The following is a 12,390-nucleotide window of genomic DNA, read 5'->3' on the forward strand; positions in this document are numbered from 1 at the left end:
TGTACCAAATGTGACACTTTTATTCACTGCATAACGATTTTTTCTCCCCTACTAAATAGGACATTTTAATGGAATTTTCACTAACAATGAAATATTACATCATTAGTAGTTCTCAAAATCTTCACAATTTCTCCTCAGAAAACAGTTGGCTCTCCAAGTATCACCATTATGACCTATATTAAAATACAGCACTGTAGGCCAATTTACCACATATTTTACATTGTACATACTGTTTTGCATGTTTTTTTTTTCCAGAAAGACAACAAATAGTTTAAATGTAACTAAATTGATCACTTCAGTGATCAGTTATATATATTTTTATAGAATTCGAAGGGATCATTTCATCGTTATGAAAAAACATCTCAGAGACTTCCAGACTAGAGAGAGTCCGTGTACCACCAGTGGAATACATACCACAGTTTGAGAACCACTGCATTACATTATTCCACATTTAACTAACGGTCTTATCAAGAGCGACTATCTGACAGCTCCCTCTCAGCAATTGGAGTTTAAGAACCTTGCTCAGGGAAACAATGATGGCAGCCCCTTAGGATTTAATTTACCACCTTTAGGTGTTCCATTTGTAGGCATAAATCACAGACTTACACCACACTATAGAATCTCGTAACACTACTTACAACTAACCTTACTAGTTCTAGCTGACTAGAACTGACACATGACTGTATAAAAACAGCACTAACTGATGCACTTGTTCTTATTCTACTCTACTTTTTAAATTGTTTTATATTGTTTTAGAATTGTTGGGAGAATTGTATAAAAAGCTTTAAACTGTTTACCATGTTGTAATTCGCTTTAGTTAAAAATGCGTCTGCCAAATGTAATGTAATGTATAGAGAATTATATACAAGGCATAGAAAAGCTAGTCTTCAAACAAATTAGCAGATGTCACTGCAAGTAAAAAGCATTCTTTTTCACTTGTTGAACCATTCAAATCCGTCAGCTACTTGGGCAATTATTGGGTATCCTTGCCCTGTTGTAAATGTTGATAATCTATATTTAACATTGTTCTCAAACATATTCTTACGCACGTGTGTGCACAGTCTGACATATATTTTGCCATCTCTTCAGTACGTATAGACTGCATGAGCAGCACTAACATTTTGTGTCTGTAAAGACTTGTATGCATTGATTGGGCTGAGGCTGTTCGTTTTGCATACAAGCTTCTGGGTACCCAGATAAGGCTGGGGCCAGCCCGCAAAAGCAGAAAAAAGGATTTGGATTCACACTTGACATGTGCACATCCCTGTCTGCATTGTGTCTGCAGAGGAAAATCTGCCAATGGGAAATTACTTTACAAATTATACTTCTGAACACGATAATAACTCTTTATTTATTATGACCACCGCGCAGCGAAGCGGCGGACATATGCGGTCATATAGGTTTAGTCAGATTTTTTTTTTTTTTTTTTTTCGCATGTCCAAATTTCTGTCAAGGATTCCCGGGACACTGAAAGACCGGGGTAGACGAAACTTGGTGGGCATGTAACCCCATATGGATAGCATGGAACCATCGTTTTTCGTTTTGATCTGTAGCCCCCCCGCTGGACTGCACCCCCCGAAAGGAGGGTAGGGCAGACCGTTTTCTGTGATTATCTCGAGAACCGTAAGGTTTAGGAGGACCTTTTTTTTTTTTGTATGTTGATCTCAAGGGGCCATGCCAACCCATTCCATAACCACTCATTTCATGTATAGCGCCACCTAGTTAAACACAAAAAAGTAAAAATGAGGTGTTGTAATCGCAGGTATCTGTGACCTAACATAGTCAAAACTGCACGAAATTGGAAGTGTAGGATCATTATGACACCCTCTGAATGCACGCCAAGTTTCGTGGAATTCCGTTCATGGGGGGCCACACAATAAACTAATTTATGTTACTATACACCAACTGGCCTGTAGGTGGCCGGAGACAGTTTTCTGTGAATATGTCGAAAACCGTAGGGCCTAGGAGGTCCACCTTTTTTTTTGTATGTTGGTCTTAAGGGGGCATGTCAACCCATCCCATTACCACTTATTTCATGTATAGCGCCACCTAGTTAAAAATTAAAAAGCAAAAAATGAGGTGTTTTCATCACAATATCTCTGGCTGACATGGTCAAAACTGCACGAAATTGAAAGTGTAGGATCATTATGACACCCTCTGAATGCATGCCAAGTTTTGTGAAATTTCGGTCATGGGGGGCCTTACAATAAAATAATTTATGTGTACATTTAGTGACCGTACACCAATAAGGATTCCCGGGACACTGAAAGACCGGGGTACACGAAACTTGGTGGGCATGTAACCCCACATGGATAGCATGGAACCATCATTTTTCATTTTGATCTGTAGCCCCCCCGCTGTACTGGACCCCCCGAAAGGAGGGTAGGGCAGACACAGTTTTCTGTGAATATCTTGAGAACCGTAGGGCCTAGGATGACCAATTTTTTCCGTATGTTTGCCTCCAGGGGTCATGTTAACCCATTCCATGTGCACACATGTGCATAAACAGATACACACGCACACACATACATTCACAGTAATCATACGTATGACACATACTCACACAGTAGACATATGTACGCATGCATGCACAAACACACATACGCAGGCAAACACACAAGCACGCACACACACACACACACACACACATACACCCACACACATAAACATAAACGTGTACACGCACACATGCGCACAATTCAAGAATTATGAACAGGCAAGATGGGGGTGGGGTTGTATAAAATGAATTTTACATGTGAAATCTATGAACTAATCATGTTTTGGTACTTGTTGTCTAGCAGATACCAGTGAGAATTGAGTGTGGATAATGCAATTTAGTGAGACAGTTAGAATTATATAGGCCTTTCAGCGTGATTTATTTTTGTGGAAAAAATGTGCTGGACTGGGCGGCGGTCATATTTTGTACCGCTCTGCGGTACATCTAGTTTACATTTACCTTGATCTTGCATTATAATGAAAGTCCTCATAGTTTACTTAAAAGAGATGAAATTGTCCTCTCCACACTCCACAGCAAGCACTTGGACAAAGGTTACTGTTATGACAGAAATATGGACCTATGTTATTTGAAACCCACTAACATCTGCTCTAAATTGTTAAGGCAATGGGTTCCTCAGTCTGTGTCTCTTTCCCACTCAGTCAGGGTGGATAATGAGACCAAAGTTACGTCAGAGTAAATGAAAGTAGTCTTAAGTAAGTATATATACTCCGTGAGGGAAATTTGGTCTCTGCATTTATCCCAATCTGTGAATTAGTGAAACACACTCAGCACACAGTGAACACACAGTGAAGTGAAGCACACACTAATCCCGGCGCATTGAGCTGCCTGCAACAACAGCGGCGCTCGGGGAGCAGTGAGGGGCCTTGCTCAAGGGTACTTCAGCCATGCCTACTGGTCAGGGTTTCGGCAACTCTCCAGTTACAAGTCCGAAGCACTAACCAGTAGGCCACGGCTGCCCCATCTTTACCCCCCTTATTTGAATGGAAAAAAGGAGAATGTCCACAAAAATAATTAGAACCCAGATCTGGTTGATTTAGTATAGTATAATTTGTTATTATATCACATAAATGAAAGGACTTAGTATATAAATACAAGCTTATAAAAAGGCAGCGGAGAACATTACATTAAAGGTGCAGTCAGAGATTGTACACGATTTCAAGCATAGCATTTTTTTTGTCACATTCAGTAATAATTTCCTCACAATACGCTAGCTGCACTGTAAAAAAACAACGCCAGCCCAGGCACCGAAAACTGGAAACAAACAAAGTGGCAGCGGCCTGTCCCTCAAACAAAAATGAGTTTCTCTGGAAATAAGGGAGGAGTGAACTTTATCTCTGGTGTGTTTCGTTTGGTCCTTGGTTAAAATATAATGTACAATGTTTTTGGACAAAAGCATCTGCTAATAAATTTAAATATGAACATAGGCATAAACATAAACAAACGTGACTTCCTGCGCAATCGCTGACCACACCTTTAAGAAGGCATACAGAATGGAGATATGGCACTGCTATTAGGGCACTATTAACAGATGCTATAGGAATTTTTCCAACGTGGAATAATGTTATCCAGTCTATTTATTTAATGTTCTAGTCTAAACAATATCACTGCTCACTCCAGGAGAGTTTTGTTTTTAAAGTATGTAGCAGAGTTTTAGTAAATCAGTTATAGCTATTTACAATTTGTTTGCATGTTTCCCTGATGAGGCTCATCATTGAATTACAAAAGCAGTTCAAGTATCTGTTATTCAGCAAAATCTGTGAGTGAGATTTTGAGAGAGCAATGGCTTTGTTCTTGACATCTATATAATACATGTGACATTAAAAACAAAAATATAAAGTACTCTGTTAAAAAGTCTGCAGAGGATATGTTTGTGTGGAAATCACCACCAATTATCTCCTGAGCATTGAAAGTGACCACCAGGGGGCTCCAGTGATGCCAGGTTGGCCGTTGGGGCCCAGAGTTACAGTTTAGACTGATTCACAACTTCACTTTTCTGTTCGTCATCTGCTTCGGGGCACTTGTCTATCTTCTTTTGTTGACACAACCTAATGAGAGACCATGCAATTAACTCAGGAGCCTAACTCAAAAGCAGCAGTAACAACAGTAGCAGTTGGCTATCAGCATCAGCATTTATACATTTAGTCGTTTATCCAAAGTGACTTACAGCAATAGAATGACATTTAAGCTACAGAGCCATTAGCTACAACAATAGAATAACATTAAAGCTACAATGCAGAGGAACAGCAGCAGTAGCAACGGCAAAGGTAGGCTATCAGCATCACCAGCTCAGCAGCAACAGGAGCAGTAGGCTATGATCAGCATCATCAGCTGCAGTAGCAACAGCAGTAGTGGTAGCAACAGCAGTAGCAGTAGCAAAAGCAGTGGTAGGCTATCAGCATCATCATCAGCAGTAGCAACAGCAGCAGTAGGCTATCAGCAGCAGCAACAGCAGTAGCGGTAGCAAAAGCTGCAGCATGTGTATGAATGGGTGAGGCCTTAGGGAGGGAGAGGCTCGTACCCTCTGCACCGCTGCATCTGCTCCACCGTCTCAGGAAGCTCTCGGCGGAACGTCTCCGGCAGGAACAGGTTCACCACCGACGAGCCCAGTGTCATACTCCCAATCAGAATGTAAGGCAGATACTTGTTGATGGAACCTACAGTGAAAACAAGGCATGCACAAACAACTCAGACGGTTTTGTTTGGAAGGGGCTGTGATATTGTCATTGTCTATAATCATTGCTGATTTCTGTCATCCGATGAATTTTACATCACTTAGATCAATGTAACAAAAATAAGCGTTATCCTTGGAGCCCTAATTTTATTCATAAAGTGCCTTTCAAAACAACCAAGGTCCCTTACTTTTTCTTTAGGCTACTTATTCATTTGTCTGACACTTTTATCCATAGTGTTTTACATCATGTCCATTATTACAAGGGCCAGTCTCCCCTTGTAGGCTATTACTTTTCAGGCTACTGTATGATAACCCAGCCCCTTAGCCACTATGCTACCACCACCCCTATCTAACTGACTGGATCAAAGTCCCTCATAACCTGCCTATCTGCACTCATAAAACGAATGTGCTGAAAACAACACAACTTGCGTTGATTTTAACACATCTCTGTGTCCAGAAAGGGACAACACAGTTTGTGTTGTTTCCTTTTTTTAATTTGTTACACAATGTGTTGATTGAAAATAACACAACTTGCGTTGTTTTTTTTTAACACATCTCTGTGTCCAGATAGGGACAACACATTCGTTTTAAGAGTGTGGATGAAAGATGTGAAGCAGAGCTTACCCAGATAAATGATGTAAGGGGCTGTGATGCTGCCAATGCGTGCTGCTGACGAGCACATCCCCATTCCCACGTTCCTCAGCACCGTGGGGTAGATCTCGGCCGTGTAGGCGTACACCACAGTGAAGGACATGGTGAAGCCAAACTTCCCAACCATCTCCAGGGTTAATGCTAGAGCATGCAAATCTGAGGAAGTGAGAGAGAGAGAGAGAGAGAGAGAGAGAGAGAAAGAGAGCGAGAGGTGAAATGATTAACTCCATTACAATCCTTATTGGACATTTGCTGAATTTTGGGTGGAGGACATATGTAAGATTCTTACTTTCTGGGATTAGCTGAATTAAAAGTAGAAAGCCACCTCCGATGATGAGAAAGATTGTGAGAAGAGGTCTCCTTGGACAGAGCTTTATAAGCACGGTAGACACAATGTACCCAGGGACTTCCGCAGCAGCGGACAGAAAGCAATTGAGGTATGGATTTCCACTTAGATTGGAGGTGTTTAAAGACAGTCCATAGTATCCCATGTTTGTAGACAGCCTAAAAAAAGCCAGAAGACAAGTTAGGCTACCTGAAGTGTATGCTTAACTGAGCTGTGGACATATAATAATTAACTCCATGAAATCATTATAAAACCCATAAGGATATGAACTTACCACAACAATAGGCACAGGAAAGTAGTAGTCCTCACTTTACCGTTTCTCAATACGTCTAAAATACCGTAACTCTTTGTGTCAGTGGGAGATGCTTCAACCTGTGTAAATGAGAACGTGTCACAAAGTAGCATTTGCTCAATATGCTATAGTTATGGTAATTGTACAGACCACAAGGTCTTTAAGCTGGTCAAAAGAAAATGCGAGCTCTATGCAATATAATGAGTTGTGTAGGGAGATAAACCTTTTGCTCTTTGAAGATGACCTCAGGTGCGGCCACTCCATTCCTCCTGGCGGCGTCCCTCACTATGGCCTCGGCCTCCTCTACTCTGCCCTGAGATAGAAGCCACCGAGGGGACTCTGGAATGAACCTGTTTAATCAGATTCAGCTCTGGTCAAATTCACCATTTCATTGGCTTGCTTGAATCATCACATTTGAACACGTCAGTAAAACATGCACTAGAGAAAAAAAATAAATCCCCTGGCCATGTGACAAAAACATCCCATAAGCATCCCTGGTAGAACTCCTGATGTGCAAAACACCCTCCATCATAGACAAACATAATATTCCTATCCAGTCTGATTTAATATTCTAAACAATATCGCCACACTCGCCAGGACAGTTTTATTGCTTTTTATTGCTTTTTCACCAGTGGCTATTTGCAATTCAACTTATAGGTTTCCCTGCAAATCTCTAGCAAAAAAATCTGATGTGCGGACGACCTACCACCAAAATGGGATGTAGACTAGATTGATGCCCGAAATGATTAGCAGAAGAGGCCTCCAGTCCCTCATGGCAAAAGCAAAGCCAGGCAGCAGCATGTATCCAATGCAATAGTGTAGGAACACGCCGAGAGTGGTGAAGATATCACGGAGCCATTTACTTAACACTTCTGTGCCTGCAAACAAGAGACATTCAAAGCATTCAAAGTGAGCCTATACTCCAAAGGGTAGAAGGGAACTATCACAGGGATTAGTGATAAGTGTGTGTGTGTGTGTGTGAAGAAGAAAGAAAATAGCCTATTTAGCTTTGGCTTTCTCCTATCCGCTTTGAGTTGTTTTTATCATATTCACTCAACAAATCTATGAAACAACTACAAAAGGAAACTCGACATGCATGCAGTTTTTTATAATCCAAAATTGATCTAGTAATATGGTTTCACAATTAAGGGATATTAAAGGGTATAATAAAACAAATGATGCATCCCTCCTTGTTTAAGTCCACTTACCCAAAACAAATGTAGTGATGTACAGAGAGATGTGGAAAGCCCCCACAAAGAGGTAGAGAATGCAGAAGACGATCCACGACGGAGAGAATGAATGGACGAGCACACTGAGGAGTTGACCTGCCAAGCAAATGAAAATAAGCTTCTTCCTCCCAAACCTGAGAAACAAAAGAAAGGCATTGACAAGGAAATAAGAGATTGATACAAAGGAATATCAAACACTCAAGTTCATGACTGGATGATTGTTGATTTTTTTTTATCTCCAGCTCCAGTGGACTGTATGCCACGGAAGGCTCTTCAGCACATATTTCCAGTGGAGCATTAGTGTAATGGCATCTGCTTTATTCTGCTCTTTTTATGCTCACTTGGACACTGAATAACTTGTTTATGCCCAACAGGGCAACTCTTTATTCAACTATCACACACATAAATCCTTAAGCATTTTAACAGGCTCATTCACTATAGGAACAACATCCAACCGGGTCCATGTTAACAGGTACGCTAAAACAATAACCGCTACAACGGTAATGGTCCATCGGAAATGTATGAGCTGGCTGAAAAGCCTTTCAGGAAGTGCCTGGTTTATAGGCAATTGAAGTCTTCAATGTTTGCGTCAAACAACAGGTGGCGCCACTGCCCCATTAACATTACTGATGTGTTGTTCACTCTGCTGACATCACTGGCTCAAACCTTAAAGTGTTTAAGACAGCATCAGCAAAGACCCAGACAGAAGAGATGGGAGTCCCCATTGAAGAGACAATTACCAGTCTGATAGTTGGCCTGAGACCAGGGATCCTATCAGGAACCCGATGAATAGGCAAGATGAGGCTAGAGGAGTTTTCCATTGATTATCACATACAAGATCCCACTGTCAACAAGAAAATAACATGCACATCAGTTGAGCTGAATATCACTTTGGAAACAAATGAACTTTCTGACAAACTTAGGGTTAGGCCTACACATGCCTTGCAAACTATCCATATATTTACAAAACTCTAACACCTAAACAATTTAAATACTTTTAGAGGTATTGATTCAGTAGCTATTTTACTTGTTCCTCATTTTATAACAGCTTCTGGACTACTTTAGATCTCCATTTGGTTTTTTCTGCAGCTCTATCTTGTGTCTGCTGTTCTAATCCACTTACGTCAGTAACGATGGTTGACTGGTAGATATCTTTGCTGTAGTTCCATCCATCCAAGCATTTCTCCTGTTCGATGTCTGTGACATTGACTTCCACTCCAGGGGTAAAGCCTCGGTCGGAGAAGTTCTTCACCACATCCAGTCTGTACCTGCTGCACATGCTCTGTTGCGCCTGCCCGTCCACCGTCTCGGACGGGATGATGGCCGCCCTCCATGCGTCAGTCAGGTTGACTTCGGGGATGAGGCAGTGGTGGGGCGGCGTGGCCCCCACAAACACAAAGTAGAGCCCAGAGGGGCCCGTGGAGATACAGATGAAGTTGAGAAGAAAGAAGGTGATGATGAAGAAAGGCCCTCGCTGACCCAGGAAAGCGGTGTCATCGTCATAGTCGCCCATTATGCTGATAGTGTGTGAGATGGGGAAACCCTGCCAAAGAAGGAGGAGAACCACGTCAGAGTGTTCACTCAGGACACGCTCTCCAACTCCCTGACTGATATTTCACACTCAAGCCAGAGTGTGCACAGCACAGCTCAGCATGCCCCTAGTCATGAGGGGTTAAAGATCTCCTCACCAGAGGATGTACAGTTTAACAACAACAAATGCTCACTGACCCGACACAACAATGACAAGAAATTTTGGATGAGATGGAATAGGAACGTAACTTTATCATACAGAATATTTGAGCTCTTAACTCTGTTTGGAGTAAAAAAAAAATCAGCTAATCTGACATTACCATAATACCCTTCCCTCCAGCTAACATAGTTTCTCAGAACAACAGCCCCCCTTCTCACACTCGCACATACACACCACTGCCGCCCCTTACAAAAGACCCAAAGGAATTACACGTGACTGAACTGTGAATGGCTTTAGGTGGAATTAAAATCTGCAGTTTATTCTTTTTGGAAAACAGAAGGCAACAACAAGGAATGAAAAGTTGGCAGGCTGATTTTGATGCTGTCTGAAAATTGTAGATTTGGGGAAATATATTTTCCTATCCTAATCACAAGGATAAGCCTATACTACACTACAGGGGTGGTGGTGACGTAGGGCATAGTTTCTCAAACTTTTTCAGACCAAGGACCACTAACCAATAAAAAAAAACCTCACAGACCGCCTAGCTAAAAAAAGAGTAGACCTACTTCAACGGCATAATACACAATAGGCCTATACTCACTGAACCACTCTTTGCACCTTGCTTATTGTGTCAGACGATTCATATGATTTAAACTGGCATAGCTTACATAGACAGTGTTGCAGAACTGTTTGGATTTACATACAACTCATCTATATTATATTTTACTACATCTGCTCACATCCTCAGACCACACTGGCGTAGTGGTTAAGGAGCTGGGCTGGCATGCAATAGCCTGAAAAGTTGTGGGTTCAATTCTGGGCTTCCACTGTTGTGCCCTTAAGCAAGGCCCAAGCTGCTCCAGGGACAATGTAGTCCCTTGTCATAGAATTGACAAATGTAAGTCACTTTGGATGAAAAGTGTCTGCTAAATGAATAGATATAAATGCACTCTTATTTTCCTCTTGCAACATAATTTAATTTGTTAAAAATCTTGTAAGAAACATGAATGGTCATTCTGTAGAAATGTAGACTTAAGATTAATTAAGAATTAATGAAACCAGGCACCTGACAAAATGCACAATGCATTTATATAGGAAACAAAAAACATGTGGACTTACTTGTTCTTCACCCGTGAGGAACTCCTTCAATGGTCACTTGTGGCTTTTATAGGCTAAAGCTTGTCCTCTTGGATGAAATTTGAACTCTGGCAATGATCTGCTCCTCTTGGCTTTTATCCAGAAGGTTCATCATTAATTGAATTAATTGCTGACTAGATTGTTTCCCTGATTAATCATAAATGGGGATATTTTCTTTGTGTTGATCTGCCTATATCTCCTCACAACAATGTAAGTTGTGAAGAGCAATTAATCAGCACCATTTAGATCAAATGCTTAGCAATTAATCAGCAGCATCACATCAAATGCTTAGCATGTTCTAGTAATCACACTTGATATGCACATACTATTATAAACTACTTAGCCAAAGATGTTGTGAATGTCTGTTATCTGGGAACACTGTTTTATCACTGAAGCCTGTATGTTTTGTTGTAGATGTAGGACTATTTTGAAGAAATACTGTCATATTTCTACTGTCAAAACATTGTCAAAGCAATGCAATCACTGTAATGGGTAGCCTAGCTTATGAGTTATAGTCAGGGATTAAAGTAAATTATTGCGGTATCTGCAGTAAACTCTTTGAATCCTTAAAAAACAGGATACATTTTGAATGAAGCCATTGTGTGATTGACTGAATCTGTTCTGTTTAGGGAAATAGCCGAAGACATACAGTAATCGACCTAACTGCCTGCTCAACCGTTTGGTAGAGGACATTTTAAGACACCATATCTTACCAAAAACTGTTTTGAATTTAAACATATGGAGCCATATCTACTACTTGCGTACTACATGTTAATAACAAAATTTGATCAGTAGCCCTGTAATGTCGAAGGCCACACCTTCTACGCAATTTAATACGCAATTTAAGAAATTAATTTAGGCCTACGCGATTTCGGCCATAATTTGTGGAGTCACATCTACCAAGTTTTCAAAGGTAGGACTTTTTTTTCGTCATTATTATGTTAAAATTAAGTGTAATAAAACATGTATTAATTTACATTAAACAAAAAAAACATTTTTCATAGTCAAACAGCTTGAATGGCTTAGTGCAGCCAGCAACATATTTGGGGACATTGAGCACATGGCTCCAGGCATCCCAAAGTGCTTGGAGGAGAATGCACTGTAGTTTCATGGACTTACAGATAGCAAGAGGCTGACGGACCACTTTCGGTCCATTGGGGGCATAGCTGGCGGTCCGCTGGCATTTTGCTAATCGGTTCTCTGACGGTCCGCTGGCCGGTTGCAGACAAATTGCCCAATATTTTGCCACTATTGGTCCAAAATATTTTTCATTTGTTCAGTTACTCTATATATCATTTAAATAACTTTTCTTAAAATTTAAACCAGTTAAATTTAAAGAGATGGTCCAACGGCGGACCACAGGTGGAACGCCACCGGCGGCATACCACCAGCGGTCCGCTATCAATCTGATTTTGGTATCTGGGGTCAGGGAGATAGTTTCGATCAAAGATTCTAGAACAGAGCTCTGTTCTAGAATCTTTGGTTTCGATCTTCAAAAGGTCAGAATCGCCGCAATCGTTTGCGGCAGTTTCATGTCTCTTTTGCTGAGATAGTTTCGATCTTCAAAAGGTCAGAATCACAACGCATCTTGTAGGGGCTGTTTTTTAAAATAGATTACATTCCCTTTAATCGTTTTATTGTGGTATATTGGCTTAAAAAATCAAACATTCTGGTGGTAGGCCTACCAATCTTGGTCAATATTATTATAAGCCTATCATAATTGAACCACAAGTGGTTTTAGTTAAAGGGAACTTGCCAGGATTAGCTATATTTCCCCCTCTGTTGGAGAAATTGTGCATTAGGCTATTTCAAACTGTGGAAAAAGGTAACGATAAAGCACATGGATTTGTTTACAA

At 40.8% G+C, this 12,390-nt stretch overlaps 1 protein-coding gene across 2 annotated transcripts; it reads right to left on the reverse strand.

Annotated features, from left to right (window-relative positions):
* Positions 1 to 3,631: 3,631 nt before the first annotated feature.
* Positions 3,632 to 11,920, reverse strand: slc22a5 (solute carrier family 22 member 5). 2 transcript variants are annotated; one of them, XM_042091025.1, is made up of 11 exons: positions 11,654 to 11,920; positions 8,831 to 9,250; positions 8,448 to 8,551; positions 7,687 to 7,841; positions 7,185 to 7,356; positions 6,702 to 6,828; positions 6,461 to 6,558; positions 6,130 to 6,344; positions 5,814 to 5,996; positions 5,037 to 5,172; positions 3,632 to 4,563 (listed from the first exon to the last, which is right to left on the reverse strand). In XM_042091025.1, the coding sequence occupies exons 1-11, from the start codon at positions 11,696 to 11,698 to the stop codon at positions 4,479 to 4,481; spliced, it is 1,740 nt and encodes a 579-aa protein (XP_041946959.1). In that variant the 5' UTR covers positions 11,699 to 11,920; the 3' UTR covers positions 3,632 to 4,478. The 2 variants fall into 2 exon arrangements, with proteins under 2 accessions (XP_041946959.1, XP_041946960.1); XM_042091026.1 differs by lacking the exon at positions 11,654 to 11,920 and adding an exon at positions 10,517 to 10,600.
* Positions 11,921 to 12,390: the final 470 nt, after the last annotated feature.

This window comes from Alosa sapidissima, chromosome 5 (genome assembly GCF_018492685.1).
Source record: "Alosa sapidissima isolate fAloSap1 chromosome 5, fAloSap1.pri, whole genome shotgun sequence".
Lineage (NCBI taxonomy): Eukaryota > Metazoa > Chordata > Actinopteri > Clupeiformes > Clupeidae > Alosa > Alosa sapidissima.

Bases quoted from the DNA above. Each gene is read 5' to 3' on its own strand.
- slc22a5 (XM_042091025.1), bottom strand. From the start codon at position 11,698: ATGCCCCCAATGGACCGAAAGTGGTCCGTCAGCCTCTTGCTATCT. The intron at 7,357-7,686 runs GTAAGTGGACTT...TCTTGTTTGCAG, and splicing joins CATCACTACATTTGTTTTGG to GCACAGAAGTGTTAAGTAAA. The intron at 6,559-6,701 runs GTTTATCTCCCT...TCATTTACACAG, and splicing joins TCATCTTCAAAGAGCAAAAG to GTTGAAGCATCTCCCACTGA.